Below are 19,322 nucleotides of genomic sequence, written 5' to 3' on the forward strand. Positions count from 1 at the left end.
AGACCGCTCTTAGTTAGAGCCGCTGTTATCCAATGAAATTAAGTTGCGCTTCAGGGCTTAACTTCACTCGGACTCATGCGGCGTTCCCGAAAGCAACTTTTCTTCTTCTTTGTTATGAGGCAAGGACTTTATGTGCATTATCGCCACCCCCTCTTACTGGAGGACGACTCTCTTTTTACAGAATATCCAATAAAATCGACGCTGGTCCATGCCATTTCCAGCTTTGTAACTTGGCGCATGGTCAGAGCCGACTGGCGCTGGATCCGAACCCCAGTGTTCAAGATGGCGTTGACTATGAATTGGCCGGATTTACTAGCCTAGCCTCCACCATTCATTTGTATGGAGGGCGGGACTTAGTCACTCTCTCCAGTTATATATAATACCTCCATGACCTAGACAAACCTGTTAGCTCATTTGAATTGCTCTGCAGTTCCCTCTGGAAAGGAGCCCATTGACACCCGTTTTCTGAACTACCCGTTTTACAACTTATGTGTGTAACCAGCAGTGATTACACTAACATTGCTGCATTAAACTCTTACTACATTAAATGTGCAGCAAACACACATTCTTGTAAACAAGGGTTTTAAATGCAGGTGTTTACTCAGTTCCAAAGACAATATACGTTCCTGGGTTTTTGGTGATTTGGAAACGGATGTCGATGGGCTCCTTTCCAGACCAGTCTGCAGGCTTGTCTGGTTCACCCAGGCTACTCATCTCTATTTCCCACAGCTAGTCCTGAGTCTAACTCCATGCAATCACAGTCCGGGTGCTATCTAGGTAATAATGCCACCTTTGAGTATCATGCCCATTAAAGTTGCCTGTACAAAAATAAATCCTCAGGCAATGGCGTTAAAATTTAGGGCAAGGTCAGTAAGTGGCCAATACATGTTATAGGTATGTGACCTTGATATCATCTTTATCAAAACATTAAATAGAAACAATTCATATATTTGCATTTTTGCTCCTGTCAGATAATAAATATCACTATATATCACTATTGACAACAAGAAATGGAAAAACTTTCATGACAATGCTGGATATTTGTCCTATAATCAAAAGCCAGGATTCAATTAAAAACTGGGTCTCAGATCATGCGGGCAGTGAGTAAAATTTTTGGTCGGTCTGTATAATGTGCATTTTACTTAAGCATTACATACATTTTGTACCACTTTGACTTAAATTCAACAATACCAATATGCAAGCTGACTCTCCCTATCAAAGTGTGTAAAATAGTATCTCTGTGTTGTATGCATATGCTTTCTGAGTAAAATAAAGCCCCCAGTCACTTTTGTAAGACATATGGTATGTGAACCCAGATGGCATTCCAGGCACCCCCAATACAATGGAAAATACAACATTTAAAACAGCTGTGAAATGTTGTACATCTTGCAGTAATATTTACATGCATTATTTACACAAAGTAAACTATTCAACAACACATACACTGTCACTGGCAGTGGCAACACAGAAAATAAAAAATGCATTGAGAACATAAACAAATATTTACAGTATACACACATATGCAAACAATTTGAAAGTAGTCAACTGTTGTTTACTATTAATTCAATCTCTCCCTTTTAGGTCCTTAGAAGTGAAATATGTTCCTGACTTCACATGCATTCACATTGATGAACGAGGAGAGTGTCTTAGTCCTTCCTTAATTTCCTTCAATCCTTTCATAGGCCCTATGTGCAGTTCTGCATCCAACAATGCTTCACAAGACGAAAAAGCAAGAAGTCAAGAAAAAATATTTCACACAACCAGCACAACAGCAGAAGTAAGAACAAAATGATCTAATTCTAATATGACCAGTCTAAAGACAACTTTGTTTTGAAACCACAACTGCTGAAGGCTATCTCTTCCAGTATGATAAATGTTAGCCAAGCAGATGATCTTGAGATTGTTAGCTAAACAGACATGACTTGCCATCGCATGTCCTCTTACCATATCGGAACCATGGCCACAAACGTAATGATGCTGGACAAGGTGAAGACAAACCCAGGGAAGACGTCGAGAGTGGCCTGGTACACTTTGGTGTAGATGGGGGTGTAAGCCAGACTGATCAGTTTGAAGGAAAGCTGAAGCGCAATCAGGGTTACACCTTAAACAAACAAAACAAATTTGAGTATAGTAGTTACATACAGTATATGCATTTAGAAGATATAGATTAATGGAAACCCCTGCACAGGTGAAGTTAAAACATATTATCAGTAGGGTTGCAAAAATGTATGGATTAGTTGGGAACTATTACTTGCTAATGTTACAGTGTGTTGCCTGGTAGTTGCCATGTACTGTAGATAGATAGTACAAGTTCACACAAACATACCATATTCACAAAGGGTAGAGGTGGAAAAGTCCGGCTTCAGAAAGTAAAAGTCCTACCATGTATTGTTTCTACCGGTGCATTTAACACAGGTGATTTCCCTAATTATCTCATCTGCCTGGCTGAGGAACTGTACTTCAGCTAATTTAGTGAATGGGCCCACCAGTGCATCTGTAGGTCCCTTCAGGTTCGCCCTGGTACCTCGGTACCTATTTCCCGATAATGATCGGCATTCTATACATTATCCCTTACGTACATCTGACTCCCTACATGCTATTGTATAGGTAAGAGACTTTGGTCTGGGCAACACATAAATTCCATAAACTTGTAACCGGGCCTTAAGTTCCTAACACTATTTTTGGTAAACGGTTAATCTGTTTGAGTACTTTTTTGAGGAGAAAAAACTCTTCAAATTCAAATTACAAATCTTTATGTTTCAAAGTCGATGCATGGCTGTGTATTATTCCTTCATGCTCAACACTTATTTTTAAGGATTGCTAATCCTTATTGTTTAGAACACTGCCACGCTCACCAGTGACATGTTTAACAATTCAATTGGGCAAAGAACTCTCAAAGTCTCGTGGACGTCTTTTAGACCTCCCGAACAGATGTCCCCGGGACGTAAAGGGAACCCTACACAATGTCGAGGAGGTGACGTTCGCCAGGGGACCTTTAGGGGACGTCGCCAGGACTTTATTTTGTTTACTGGGATGCCGGTCAAATATCCTATTATCGTTTCTTAATTAGTCAAGTTGAGGGAAAACTGGAGACAGGCTATGTAGCTTAAAGAATGACATAATCAGGCTGAATAGAATGCAACATGGTCATTAGCCTAACTTATATAAACATGCCTAACAAGATCTAGCCAGTATCTATGTTTTCATTAACAGCAAGAGTGAGTCCGCTTCGTTCATTGTTTTAAAAAGGCTACGTTGTTTGTTACTGCTACCCACGTTATCTCCAGTGGTTCCACTGTTTAACTTGCACAGATCGCGCAAACACAAGAATGAGCGCTCACACCACTAAGGCTATAATTTATTTGATAACAATAAATTAAGAAATGTTTCCTATTCTGGGAAATGTTTAGTTTATTTTTCTTTCGGTCCGCGGTTCAATGATACCGTTTAATTGTGCGCGGACCAGCAATCTCCTCGTTGAGGAGGCCCTAACCCTGCAGATCATAGACAGAAAGCATAGGCCTACTGTATGCTTTGGGTACAGAACACATGTTGCATGTCCAGTGTACACAGAGAATGACAGTGTCTTGGAGAGGCAGCAACCCCGCAACTCCACTTCCAACGTCGTGATTCCGACAGATATGCCCGACACTTCTGCTTTTCATCTGGTGGTGGTGGAGTTGACCGGACATCTGAGGCTTCAGGCGTTACCAATTTATCATCATCCATCACGTCTGGCCTCTGAAAAAACTTTTAAGGCTAGTCTGCCTGGGCCTGGCCATGTTTGAACCGCCTCACTCATTTGTTCGTTGTTTAACATGGACGTTTTAAGCGTGCACTTCCTATTTGAAATGTTTCTTAGGCTATTTGAAGCTACTATCATTGTTTGGATACTTAACACACACATGCTTTTTAATCGCATAGACTACAACTACTAAGCTGGAATCAAAGCACTCCGATTCACCTCTCACACCCTAAACACACCGAGGTGAAGTTAGTTTGATATTTGATATTCGGATATTGGACAGATATTCAAATTTGTTTTAATGCGGCCGGTTTCACCCCTTGTTTGCAGACAATGTACAAACAGATGACCTGTCTACTTGCTCCCAGCCGACCTACTTAGGGACCGTCTATAAAGTACCTTCTGAATTACCTTCATAGTCTTTTTTGTCAATATCTTTGACATCATGTGACCTAGTGACTCCAAACCAATCCAGAATAGTTATCCTAGAATAGCGACTGTCTGACAAAAAAGACTATGAAGGTATTTCAGAAGGTACTTTATAGACAGTCCCTAAGTAGGTCGGCTTGGAGCAAGTAGACAGGTCATCTGTTTGTACATTGTCTGCAAACACGGCTGCATTAAAAAAAAAAACAGAATATCTGTTGAATATCCGAATATCAAATATCAAACTAACTTCACCTCGGTCCCTAAACACGCACTTCAAACAAACAAACAAGTCTCAGTCTCAGTCTCAAACAAACAAGTCTCAGTCTCACGCATGTATAGCCATAGGCAAAACCATGCTCTTCCTTAACATTACTTGAAACACCTTTTAAAATAGAGGATTGAAGTAGCGGTGTTTGGGAATGAACGTCAGCTCAGATGCTTTTTGAGACTTTTTGTGGTCTTAATGCAACACTGTACAAAGCACTGACAGGGCCACCAAGGACTGTGAGCGAATCAACAGCAGAAAAACCTATTTAGCAAGCAGAAATGTCCCAGCCTGTTTAGGATGCTTCAAAGACCGGTTATCTTTCAGGTAGGCCTATATTTTCCATTACAAAAACCATCACGTTAGCAAACGCGTTGTGACTAACTCACTTAGCTCCTGTAGGCTAGTGTCAGAAAAGAATGAGACAGTCGAAAGATACAATGACAGCGCTGATAGCAATTTGCTTGGTAACCGCATTTATGTTTTTCTACAAATACACCAATAGCCTAATCAAATTGGCCTCCATCACTCAACCAATGCTAACGGTAGGCCTAACATTATTTTACCTAGGTCGTAGGCTATTGATAGGCCTATAGCCTACGTAACTTGTATAAGATTAATGTACCTGCAGTCAAAACCAAGCATGTCTGATAAACATTCTCAGATTTATTTCGGCTTCAAGAAGAAATGTGAATTACATTTCATGTGAAAATCATCCTACCCTTATTAGACGTTCTCTGCGGTAAACTACAGTGTTGTCCTTGTAGGAAGCATCTATTGTCTTTCCAACCCACTTTAGATTAACTTCCAACAAAATTATGTCTCACTGCAACTATGCGCCATCTGGTGGACAAACGACTACGTAACGCCAATACTGTAAATGCAGCCAAATAATAATGATGAATATTTGAATATTTGGTTTTCCTTTAATCCTACTGAATTTGTAATTATGTATCGGCCGTTCTAATTGCCGATACCGATAGTATGTGCGTGCCTGTGTGTGTGTGCGTGTGTATATGTGTGCACCACCATCTACAGGCCAATGAGTGTACAGTCACTAAATGTACACATAACTTAATTTTTTTAGGACTCCCCCCCCATGGATGAAATTCTACGAAACTTGGCATACCCCCAGAGAATGTCAGGTTAATCATACACATAACATTTGGTGCAGTTCTAAACATCTTAACTGAAGAGAGAGGTGATTAAAGCAGAATGATATTGCATTTTCATTTTTTACTGGGGGTGTGCAAATCACAAATGAGTGATTATGGGCTAGGTTGATGTGGGCCCTTGAGACCAACATACCATAAAAAAAATTTCATCCTTGGTGCCACGGTTCAGGTAGTTATTTAGGAAAAACTGCATTTTTTGGGGTTCGGGGGCCCAGCGCGGGGGGGGAGTGGCCCCCGGGGACCAAACGAAATTTTTTCGTAAAAGTCTAGTGGGGCTACATACCCACCAAATTTCATGTGCCCTGATGTTTCGGTGTCCCGGGTATCGTTGACCAAAAATTCAGGAAGTAGATGACGGGGGGAAAAAAGAAAAAGAAAAAAAAAAAAATTTGACAATCCCTATATGACCACTTCGCTAGCGGCGGTCATAATAAGTATTTATGTATTTAATAAGTACTTTATGTAAAGTATTTTACAGAATATTTATGATAGGCTACATATTTTCAAGTGTTCGCTATGTGACTACATGTGGTTAATATGTCAAAATATAAAGTTTTTTTGGTCTTCATTTATTATATTGTATATGAAAGATAACTCTTTGACTCAGCAGGATGCACCCCTGTCCACTTGTTGAGTTGAGACTTGATGTGAGATTTCAGATTTCATTGTAGACTCCAGTGATATCTGGATTAATGAGACATTACAGGGTTTGTGTGGCAATGGGCGTGCTACCATCATACACCTATTTTTTTTTCGTTCACTTGCAATACTTTTGACTTTAGAGAATGCAAAAGTAAGGAATGCAAAGTTATTGCGAAGGCAGAGGTGGAAAAAGTACGAAAATATTGTACTCAAGTAAAAGTACCAATACCTTGATGAAATATTACTCAAGTACAAGTTAAAATACCGATCTGAAAATGTACTCAAGTAAAAAGTAAAAGTAGTTAATTTAAAATGTACTTTTAAGTAAAAGTTACTTAGTTACTTTTTTTTTGGGGGGGGGGGGCTACCATAACAACCAGTTTTACCAAAGACTTTCTAATGAGGAGATACAGCACTCAAAAAAAAATCCTCCATAGTAATGCATGGGGGGGCAGTTGTCTACACATCATATGTCTACACATATCACAACCCTTCCGCGGCAAAACGTCGACATGTGAATACATTGAGCGAATCATGTGGTGTTTTGTAATATACATTGAGCCAATCATGTGGTGTGATCTCGCTGCTGGAGCAAGATTGGTGTCGTGAAGCCTTACGCACACGCATTTCTGCTGAAATAGATGCACGATAAGTGCTCAAAAAGTGTTGCAATATGGCCGCCGAGTGGAGGTACTTGCCTGAAAAAGGACGTTGAGAAATGGAGATCTATGTGAAATATCACCGGAGTTCTCCTTTAAGTTTGAGCAGTAGTTGATTTTCAAAGTTAGTTGCACTCATCCTTGGGTCGCTTTGCAGTGAACAGTAATCCAGCACAACTGAAAAGCCCCTTACAGGCAGCTGAGGCAGGCAGGCCAATATTGAGTTGCAGAGAGTTTTTTTATATTTGGAAACGAGCAGAAGGTTCAACAGATTAAAGGGCGTCGTACGGGGGGGGGAAAGTTGGAAGTATAGGGCCCCAATGGAGGAGAGGGCCCGTGAAAAGTGGAATACAGGGGGCACAACATTTTCACCAGGCATTAGTAATAACTCAGGTAATCCACACATAAAAAATCCAAACAACTCCATAAGTAGAGTCATGTAATGAAGTGGAATAACACAGGGGAGAAGTATTAAACACGCTAAGAAAAAGCACTAAGGCAAGGAAAGGGAAGGAACGAGCTGGAATCTGTATAGAGAGTAGTTTTCCTTTCTATCTGTGCAAATTAATATAAGCTTGGTTAGTAGCCTACATATTGATGGGCTATAAAAAGGTTTTTCATTACCAAAGTGTCACACAAGAAACATTTCATGATGGATAAAAGCAAAAAGCTCTCCCAAGACCTTTGCAACCTTATTGATCAATGCAACTGGTTACAGATGCATTTCAAAACATCAGAATCTTCCAGTAAGCAGCATGGGAGCCATTATCTGCAAGTGGAAGAAACATCACTGCATCATCAACTGGCCATGCACAGGATCTCCTCGTAATATTTCTGACCAGGGAGTCAGAAGGATAGTCAATTCCAAGAGCCAAGGACCACTCGGAGAAAGCTCCAGAAAGACTTGAAGGCAGCCAATTCAATTAAATAGTTCTGGAAGTAACTAAAGATCAGGATTCACAAGAGGGACCCCTGGAATCTGTTTAGAACAATGGGCCAAAATCAGACCTGATACTGCGACCAATAAGTTTTGTCATACAGGAAATGTCTTGAAGCTGTCTTTACAAACAAAGGCTTTTCCACAAAGTATTGAAGAAATGTCAGTAGGCACGTTCAATACTTTTTTCCTGTGTCATTCCACTTTAATACACAAAACTCTTATGTTTGGATTTTTTATGTGTGTTAATATAATGTCTGGTGAAAATTTCGAATAGACTCACTGGAAGTTTAGGCTAATTACTGGCGGGGGGGGGGGAAATAAGCGTTCAATACTTATTTCCACCATATATTAATTTTACCTGAATATTTTAACTTCCAAATTAAATGTCAAAATGAATGTCAGACGAAATTTAAAGTTTGACTGACTGGATTTTGTATACAAAACATAGTGAAAACTGTGTAAGGTCACTCTCACTCTCCCTTGCTAAAGAGCTAAATGGTTTAGTCCGCCTGCACGATTCATAAGGTAGTCTATCTTTTGTTTATTTAGTTGAGCATCGCTAGTAGTGGACCGCTAATTGTTTTGCTGCTGGTGCAATGTCTTTCTCCAAGAAAGCCAAGTCAGGTTACTAAAAACAAAGGCCAAAACGGGGAAAAAGAGAGACATCAAAATGAGGGGAAACAATTGCTAATAAACTTCTTTCCATAGAAAGGCGAGCACAAACGTCAAAACACGAAATTCCATGGTGTTTGCTTAAATATCTCCGCAATCATTAGTGCTAAAACGAACTGAGACAATCGATTGGAATAGCGGAAAATACACTTTCATAAGTTAGGCTAATCTGATGCATTTTGTGATCCAGTCTCCATCACTTTCAGAAAGACTGCATGGCGCCAGCTTGATTCATGTCCTGTTGTAGGCTACATGTATGCTGATCATTATCACTAGGCTAGTGGTTTAGGGCGCGATTTTTTTTCTCTCCCTTTCCGATTTTTTTCTCTCCCTTTCCGTTTTAGTTAGTTTTTTTTTTACTCAAGTAACGGGATTTTTGATGTAGCGAAGTGCAATACTTCACTCAAAATGTAATCAAGTAAAATTTAAAATACCGATTTTATAAACTACTTCAAAAATACAAAATACACAGAAAAACTACTCAATACAGTAACCTGAGTAAATGTATTTTGTTACTTTCCACCTCTGTGCGAAGGAAGGCTAAAGTATTTAGAAATAACAAAAGTAGCTCTGCAAGCACCACAGTCATCACTTTTCCTCTTCTTACCCCCCTCCCTTCCTACAAACAACATGGTGGTTTCAGTTCTTCTTTGCTAAATCCATAATACAAACAGTAGCCAGTGCTGTTTGCTTTTGTCTATGTGTGGGATACATTTTATATGTCTCTCATTGAATGTTTAGTATGCTGTACCTTACATACATGTAGTGAAATCTAATTGTCATCTCCTTACTCTGACCCTTGTTTTTTTCGGAAACTCCTATGTTAGAATGTTTAGTTAAATTAACCCTTGTGTCAGCGAATTGTGGGTAACCCTCAGGATGGGGGGTCATAAACATTTCTTATCTTTGTCAAAACACCAGATGGTTAAGTGGGGTTGTAAACATTTCTTATCTCTGTTAAAATACCAGATGGTTAAGTGATTAATGGAGGGTGACAACTTGTGATTTTCCATGGGTGTGGGGTAAGGTATAAGAGTTGACTCCACCCACAGATGTGTGGGCTTGTTACTTTGACATTTCATGTGGGTAACATGCTCCCGGCGTCGTGAATAAAGCTGCAGTCTCACACCAGTTGTCTTGAATTAATTTTGACCACATATGAACAAACATTTGTTTATGAGGGACTAAAATATGTGGTCTGTGATTCTAATCCAATACACTTTTTGTAAAATTCTCCTAATGGTACTGTAATTGCTGCTTCTCTTAACTGCCTTTTTCCACCTGCAGTAAACCGGCTCTGATCTGGTTCTGAACAGAACCGGAAGAACCTGTTATCTGGTTGGACATTGTTCTCAGTGTGTGAGTAGGAGTGGGCTATATTTAGAATACACTCAACGAATCATGCCTATATATGACTTTATTGCTCACACTCAACACTCAGTTGTCAATGTTTTTAAATCGTTACATTTCTTGTTGCTGTGCCTTTATTTTACGAAATCTTGGCAGATATATGCAGTAACCGTTTTAGAATGTTGTGTGAATCACGTTTTAGTGATGTGGGTGCTTGTGTATTTGAGAAGAGAGTTGTGTTGTATCAGGCCTTACCATACGAGGACCCTTCCACCTGCTTAGATAGTAGAGAGCGTATCGTTGGCATGGGAATCAGTGCAAACAACGTGAGGCACCGTGCTGGGGTGGGAGAAAGATAGACAGGGAGACAGAGAAAGACAGACAGGGAGACAAGGGTTTCATGAAAAACTATTTATTTGTCAGCTTTGTTTACCCACAATTGTCCTCTTCTGAAATGTATCTATATGAAACACAACACTCATGATTCCAGTCATTTTTATCATAATTTTATCAAAAAGTGCATTCATGATACAAAACCCTTCCTTCCTCTGAATCTACACCTCTCCCTCTCTTCTACTTTCAAACAGCATAACTAACCCCTATGTTATATACCTCTGGCTTAACTCTGAATACATACTCAAATTCACACAAAATATTTTCTTCAATACTAAATAACAGTGTATTTCGTTACTCTTGTAGGCTACCAGACCAGAAGATTACTGAGAGGGTGTGGGAAGCAACCTTGCTCAAAGGCTGGCTGTTTGAAAGAGAAATCCTAAACTGAGCATGAAGCTTTAGGCTGGGTTCAACATAAGCAATAGCCCGCTAACCCAGGAAAAGTACAAGAACACCATTGGGCCACAGTTTTTCCCACCAGTCACCCATGCGTCAGCTTAGCTGACCTGTTATGCTACCTGGTTGAAACTAAGCATGTGAGACTACTAAAATAAAGAGGGTGCTCATTACAATGTAACAGTTTTGTGTAAAAGTGAGCGACTAGGGCAATATAGGCCTATACAAGGTGTCAGCACAAATCTGACGTACTGGCCTGGGGGTGGGGTACTGTGTTGGACCATGATTAGGTAGCAGATAGATAGATACTATATTGATCCCCAAGGGGGAATTCAAGGTCTCAGTAGCATACAAACATCACACACAACATGCACTTACATAGCGATTCCATTCCAGCAGTGTGAGCCATGCCACTGTCAGATTGATTCTAAGATACATTTTAGCAGTGCACCCACCAGCTTCACCCCCCCTGAGGTTCCTCCTTGCACATTTACAGTTCTAGCTCATAAACACTGTTCACACAGTATCAACTAATAGGGGTTGTTTGTTTCACTTCCCTATGTGGGTCTGTACTGAAGATAACAGCTAAATTGTTATCTATCAAGCCCTGATCTTGTGGTGTTCATGCAGTTCTGGTTCCATCTGCCGACTGCTTCCAGCTCCCAGCTGGTGTGTTGACACAATATGATATAAGTTAAATTCATGATATGCTAACCATCTTGAGAAATGGGATAAAACATGCCCAGCAGTTATAACTGCTATCAGGTTTACTCATACACTTTTAATTGTAAATATTATAAAGTATTGATACTTGTTGATGAAGTATTGAGGATAACAACACTTAGGGCCTACTGCATGAATGCTACTAGCCTAGGTGGGTATTGTTTTAATTTGACACAGTTGTGATAAATAGATAAAAGCATTTGAATGTACAACTTGACCTTTTAATTTGACATCACCTTATCCAATCCTCTCCAAACTCTCAAACTCTAACAGGCCAACCAGATATTTTGCTCAACCAGTCATCTCAATAAATAGTTTAATAATTGAGACTAATGGAGGAACTGGACTCGAACCTACAACCTAACAGATCATGGGCCACTCCTCTGCCTCCGGAGTCACCACCCATTGCCAACATAGGCCTACTTCTAGCCCACCTTTCATGTTCATGAATACTTAAAGAAATTCCTCAGTAAACTATAGGTGCAATGGTTTTTATAGGCCTACTGCAAGTACTTGTAGGTTTTCTTGGACTTCACATCCTACTTTTGAAATAATGACCTACTACTAGGTTTCCATTCAGGTATTATTATTTTTTATACTTTAAGCATTCTTTTAACTGTCCTTCAAAGTATTCTTTCGAAGTTCATAAACACTGCCAGTGGGCTACACATACAAAAATGCACAACACTTACCTCAATAACTTCTGAATAAAGAAAATGTTTTCTTTAAAAATACTCATCCAAATATTGGATGAATACTTGATTCCAAAACATAACGACTTAAGTAGTCGTACAAACAGTACACTTCATACACTTTTTTTTGTTAAGGGTATGTCCGTGAAACTTACCCAAATAGAACATATACGTCGAGGTCACGAAGGCCATGAAGTAAATCCCGGAACAGAACGACACCATCCCGATCATAATCAAGGACGCATCGCTAAAGCATCTGGAAAACAATTTCACTCCCAAAAAACTTGTAATGAAGATCACAAATCCTGCAGCGTTGCCGTACCCTATCTGCTTTGCGTCCCAGTTAAGCGGCTCTTTCATTACATACGACACCAAGATTTCCATGCCTCCCCCGACCGCAACGTCATATAAGATCGCTCCAGCAAACAGGAGCGCAATGTTAGTGGTGTTTCTATAACTTCGTTCCAATATGCCTACACTTTCACGGCGCTGGCTGGTTCCACTTGAGCAAGCAATCTGAAGCACGAATGTTGAATATAAAAGGCAGAAGACATAAAGCGCCACACTTAGTCCAACCAAAATTACACCACATTTTAGCTTGACCGTGTACAGCTGGAAAAGATGACCGGACGCCAGACTCCCGACGAGCCCCGCTAAACCATAGACTAGCTCCATTCGCATTATGCGCGGGGACCTTTCCTCCTCAGACGTGCTTAGGGATACCAGAGCAATCACACCAGCCCAGTACGAGGAGAAACCGCCACACAAGCCGTGAACCACCGCTCCCCCATACATAACTTCAAGAGGCCAATTGAACACGATTACGAAAACAAGAAACATCCTGGCGATGAAGTAACCGATCAAAGGAACAACTATGGGTAACTTTCTGTACCCCCTGTCTCCACATTTGGCTAAAATAATAGCAGGTATAATTGGAACGAATTTTCCCACCATAGTGTAAATCATGTAGAAGTTTGAAATAGCCTTCTGTTGACTGCCAGTGTCGTTGAAATTCGGATTATTTTCGTATCGTTCTTTGACAACCGACTGCAGACCGGTGTCGTAAAATGAACTGGCCACCTGTGCGCACAACACAACAGGTTCAATGTACATCCTGACATTATAATTTAAGACTGCCATCTTCACCAGATATAAACCCAAACAAAAAAACGGAATTCTATTCACGAGAGCTTTGTTAACTTCCAGCAACCGTCCCTTTAAACCTTCCTATCCGACATTGTTTTTCTTCTGGTGTAATTATTCTGGCGACAACTTCTGCCAGGTGTAGCATAGAGCTTCAAGTCATCAAGTCCTAGCTATCCGAATACACGTTTGCACACCCTTTGGTCTACGGCATTATATTTCCGTGTCTGAAAAGAGAAGAGCGTGAGACCAGAACCAGACAGCCAGAGTGTGTTGATGGCGTCATCCAGGCATGGGGAAGTTGGTTTAAAATGAAAGGACTGCAACGTGGCTGAAGCACTCTAGCCTATACATATCTAACACTCGTAGAGTGACAGGTGTCCTCTTTTCTCCGGGCATCAAGTAGGGAATGTAGTGGAGGCTAAACGCAAGTAAACGCAGTTTACCCACCTTTGAAATTTCAGAAATAGAGTTTATCCAGCTCTTATTTATCTACCTATCAAACCAGTTTATTCACCAATTGCAACTTTTAACATTTAAAAATCACACTGTATTATCCACATTCACAATATGTACACTCATCAACACTCTAGGAACCATTCGACTTGTATTGTTATTAACATTGGACAATAACCAATCCACCATCATCAAACATGTTCTGAATGCATTTTTAAAGTATCCGATACCGCGTGGCGCAGTCCACCTTATCATGACCACAGAAGAGACCTTAAAAAAAATGCGTCGGGCTTGAATTCCAAAAGGCACTAAAGGTCACTAGACTCTAGACCAGGTCTCCATCACGGTGGCCGCGGGCACAAGGTAGCCCGCCGGACGCCTGAGGTGCCCACAGCGCACCTTCTCAAAACAGCCAAGTCCAGATCACACTCTAAAACAGAGGTCACCAAATGACGGACCGCGGTCCGAGTCCGGACCCTGACGTGATCCTATCCGGACCCAGGCCATAATAGTTGCGCTAAATGTTTTGTAAGTTAGGATAACAGCTTCAGGAACCATCATCTCGCTTGGTGCTACGCAGCCAGTGAAATCTGTGCATTCTGACAAAGTCAAGTCAGTGAGTAAAGTTACTATGGTAAAGAGACTCACTGATAGCCTGACAGGGAAAACGAGCGAGGAGAGGAGACGTGACGAGAAACAATCGGATGGAAATGTAATTTAGCGATTAGTAGTTATTTTCAAATCATGGATTGTTCAAAGGGGAGAAAGCTAGACAGCGAGAACAGAGCTTTATATAACGATCAGGGCAATTACCACGCCAAACTGTCACGTCCATAACGTCAACTAAATAGGCCTACGATGGCATTGTGTTGGCGTTATGGGTGTGACAGTTTTGCGCGGAATTGCCCTGGATCGACTCTTATAGGCTACATATTCTGATAGGCGATTGTTAAAAGCGCCAATTTGAAGCACCTACAGTAGCGCCAATTTGAACCCAGGCCTACCCATTCAACAGTGAACTGAGACCACAGAATATTTACGATTTAATTAAGAGGGCAATATGATTGATCCACCACAATCTTAACACATCCATTCACTGCCCAACAACTTGATGTTCCTTAAAGGTTTCCAGGATTTCAGGTCAACATTAAAAATATAATTAAACTTGCTGATTGATGGGTTCAAGAAACCAGCTGTGGAATAAATCCATCCTTGTCTCAGCTCAAATCTTATTTTAAGTTCACTTTAAGATCTTAAAATAGCCAAGCAGTGTTTCTCCCCAATTAGGGCCTACTCTTATCTTGCCTTATTTCTCCTCATTTCGAATGTTGCCTTTAGGCTACTAATTGTATTTCACATTAAACATTAGGCCTAGGCCTACAACTAGGCTCCATCCATCCATCCATATATATCCAATACACGCATGTTAAACATTATGATGCTCCGGACCTTTGCTTGAGAAAATTTTCCGTAACTGGACCTCGCTGAAGTTTAATTGAATACCCCTGCTCTAAAACATCCTCCATTGTGAAGTTTTTAATAGATATTTAATTGTAGACCAGAATCATTTTAAGAATATATGTAGCCATGTATCTGACATTAACTTGATATTGGTGATAGGCCTAGCCTATTGTACCTTACAAATTGTAGCTGATTTAAATTTTAGTCTTTGCCTCCGAATCCGTTTCCCATTTAATCTTTAAACAACTATTTCTGAACTGTGAGACTCAGCAAATATGCTTTGTTGTTGTGAACTTATTGCAGTATCATCATAACTATTCCACCTGTATGTGCATGGTTAAAATTCTGAAGTACAACATAGTTTAGGCTACAGCACAAACAAGTCTAACCTCTGACCCCCAATGTGCACCAGATTGATGCATTTTAAACCTTAAAATACTTTAAACTTGTGCCCCGCAGTGCAGTTCTAGGTGACGCCCCTGCTGGCCACTATTGCGTAGGCGATAAGCCTATTGAGGCAGTCAGTGTTGTGCCTGAACACGTTCATGATAGGATTACCAGGTTGGCACTAATCAAAGTCTAAGTCAGTGTGGTCCACGTAAGTTGTGATGACCAATGCCATCTCCCGTCAACCTGTAAGGATACTTAAACCCTAACTACTGGTATTTTCTTGTCTAGTGATGGTAATTTTGATATCACAGATGAAAGAATACCCAGTCAGACCAATGGAAATATCAGGAACAGTCTTATTTACAATGATGCATTAAGGGAAAGACAGCCTGACGTCACCTAAAGATCCATTGGCTGCTCTAACTAGACAAGGAAGTAGTTAGGGTTCAAGTATCCTTCCAGGCTGATGGGAGATGGCGTTGGTCATCCCACATGGACTATTAACGTTTTTCATGTGACGTATTCTAGGTTCTATAGCTTTGTTTACATCCAGCTGGTAGGCAAGGGACAAGTTGAACCCATTGAACATCGTTGTCTGCAGCTGCCTCTCAGTAGGCTACATCTCTGTATTTCAGCAATGTCAACATTTCAGGCATCAATAAAGGTGATGATGAAACGTTATCCCATTGTTCAATATTTGATAGCCACAGGAACGTTGTTTCGCTAAAATCGCCTTGATTTGGTGCATTGATCTGTATCGATAACGTTATGGGAGAACCTGCATGTAGCCTAATGGTAGCCTAACTTTTTTTCTCTGTTCAAAACTCGGTTTACACAAAGACAATAGCCTTTCTTAGAAGCTGTGAAATTTGACCAGAAAGGAACATGTCTTCCTTCTGAAAGCTGACACAAAATCAAACAATATTTGATCATTTAACTTCAACTGAACAGCGACAGGTCTTGGTAGGCAGTAGACTCAGCAGATGTTAAAACGGTAGCCTACTGTTATAGCCAGAGTCAGTCAGCATCATGTAACCTTAATGGCGTCAGTCATGAATCCTGTAACATATTATATCATATAACAGCGATGGCTTATTCGAAGACGATCTGCATGGATATATAACCACCCAGAAAAACTCAGAATGTGAGTGATAAAGTTCATTAATTGTATGAAACTTTTTATTAGTTATCCATTGCAGCATCGCCTATATTAGACTGTTATGCTAGCTCAGCCTTTAAATATGTTGTTATTTTGGTCATGTGGACTTGATTAAACGGATAAAGATAATTCATATACTGCTTATTTTTTACATGACTGAAGCAGTAGCCTAGGTTCAACAGTGGTGTTTGAGGTTGCTGTGTTAAGTTGTTGTGTGTGATCGCTAAACAATTAGGATCAAATCAGTTTATTTTGACATACAGGAGTTAGCCTGACCTGGAACGTTAGCCTATAGCACATAAGCCTATTCTGTTTTCATTTATTAGCATTTGTTGTGATTATATAATCAAATGACACTCATGATAACTTGAAATAGAAGGACAGAAGATAGGTGATTGATGTCCACAAGCCGCTAATTTCACGAGACAAATTAGAACAAACTGTTCGGTAAAAATAATCTTGCCATGTTTAAAATGCTGCACTTTTTCCCTTCATAGCCTATCTCTGGCAATTCATTTTTGGATGACTGTAGATAGTAGTATTTTAGCCTACGTCTTCGTAGACAGTAGGCTACACCATTAGGCTATCTTGAGAATAAAAGACTTCACAGCTGCTAACGATCATCCTCCACAACCACGAGGATAGGTAGGCTAAACGGTCGTTCGTTGCCTTTTTGCTTCTTATTGTAAAACCAACTGTTAGGGCCTACACAAGTGGTCGGCATCCCGGTCAATATTTGATATTAAAATTTCAATTTTGAAGCTATTTGTAACTATGTGTAGCCTATGCAACCGACTGTTGTAGGCTTGCCTACCACTCTCTGCAGTGCCTTGCCTACCATTCTTGCCTACCACTCTAGTTGTAAACAAACGGTCACATGACATTATGACGTAGGTGCAAAACCTTAATACTGAATCAGACTCTGATTCGTGGCAACCTGGCAATCCGGAGCAGATAGCCACTGATCCAGCCATGCAGAACAGTGAAACACTGCAAAGTCATAACATTCCCGTGTGACGGTCATTGTCACACACAGATATACACAGTGACAGTATCATACAGAGTCATTACGTAGAATCAGGGGCGTCACTAGACCTTATTCACTGGGGCACGTGCCTTAGTAAAAGTCTCCAGTGCCCCAGTAAAATTCTAGCGCTGCTCTCGCTGGAAACGGCATTCATGAACGCATCTCCGTGCCTGCTTTAGTCATGACTCGAGCCTGTCACTTACCAGCCAATAAAAATAAAAAAGGAAAAAAAGAAAGGGGCCATAATAGCCAATCAGGAAATAGCACCTCTGTAGCTGGGTAAGATTGAACGCAACAACCAATGGAAATCGTTCACATGATTCTTCCGACTGTTTCGTTTTATTGTGGAAACCGCTGGAGCTCATCACATCACTTTGAGCGCAGAGTAAGTCGTCCCCTGTTTTAATGTTACAACAAATTCACAGCTTGTTTGACAGAAAAAATGACAAGTTGATCGCTGTTAGAGAATGTTGCCCACATAATCAGCATCTGTTTTTCAATGCTTAGCTTCATTGTAGCCTAAATTTAGCAACAGTTTACCAGCTTGTGCTCTCTCCCTCACACACACACTCGCCATGCGTAGGCTGCATGCACACATGCGGAGAATTAATAATGATTTACGTATACTGTAGAGAGAGTCCTGTAAGAGTAGCGTATACTGTTTGTGAAGCTGTCCTACTGTAAAACTAAACATAGCCTTCTGATAAACTATTCAGAGATGGACATTAGAAAATTCTTCCTGAACAGAGGGAGAGGAACAGTGAGGAGAGATGAGGAGGATGAGGGAGGTATGATAATTGCCCACATTAACGGTAACATTAACATTTATGTTGGTAGCCAGTGCTGTGATTTGATCTATGGTTTAATGGCAAACTTAAATAAGTTTGCTGCATTTGCAAATGTAGCCTATAATAATCTACACAGAATCAGAGTCTGATTCTGTGCAGATTATTATAGGCTACATTTGGAAATTATCACCAAAAGTCAGTATGAAGGCTTTAGTAGGCTATTTAAGCTACAAAGAACTGCAGTATTGCCAGGATGACTATAGGACCCTTGCCTGGGAGGGAAGTATATCTCAATTTTGACAAAAAATAAGCTTCCCTTGTGTTAGTAGGAAAGCCTATTAAATTCATGCAGTGAGTTTAGGCCTACTTATGCCTATGTGTTTGAATGTTGCTGGATAGTGGCTGCTACAACAATTGAGGGAGAGTGCTGGTCCTACAGTATGACAGTGACAATAATGATTTTGAAGCTTGTAGCCTAGGGTTAGCCATTTATTTCATATTGCGCGCACATTTTTTTTTTTTTAATGTAGGCTATTGGGAGTTGGGGGCCTGTGCCCCAGCAAAGCTCTAGATCTAGAATCGCCCCTGCGTAGAATCATACTTTTAGTGTGGTAGTGAGAAATGCAGAACATTAAACCACATATTGGAATATTGGACATAATGCAGAACATTAAACCACATATTGGAATATTGGACATAATGCTCTATTCCACTTTCTCTCAGTCCCCCTTTTTCAGCCTTTATGGCTGGAACATTCATCAAATACTGCCACTGGGAAATGCACAAAATATATATGATTATACAATTGTTTCAT

At 40.4% G+C, this 19,322-nt stretch overlaps 1 protein-coding gene across 1 annotated transcript; it reads right to left on the reverse strand.

Annotated features, from left to right (window-relative positions):
• Positions 1-218: 218 nt before the first annotated feature.
• On the reverse strand, positions 219-13,472 carry LOC125305238 (thymic stromal cotransporter homolog). Its single transcript, XM_048259916.1, has 4 exons — positions 12,240-13,472; positions 10,133-10,216; positions 1,945-2,101; positions 219-1,712 (listed from the first exon to the last, which is right to left on the reverse strand). The coding sequence occupies exons 1-4, from the start codon at positions 13,222-13,224 to the stop codon at positions 1,658-1,660; spliced, it is 1,281 nt and encodes a 426-aa protein (XP_048115873.1). The 5' UTR covers positions 13,225-13,472; the 3' UTR covers positions 219-1,657.
• Between the last annotated feature and the right edge of the window lie 5,850 nt (positions 13,473-19,322).

Source organism: Alosa alosa, chromosome 12, assembly GCF_017589495.1.
Source record: "Alosa alosa isolate M-15738 ecotype Scorff River chromosome 12, AALO_Geno_1.1, whole genome shotgun sequence".
Taxonomy (NCBI): Eukaryota; Metazoa; Chordata; class Actinopteri; order Clupeiformes; family Clupeidae; genus Alosa; species Alosa alosa.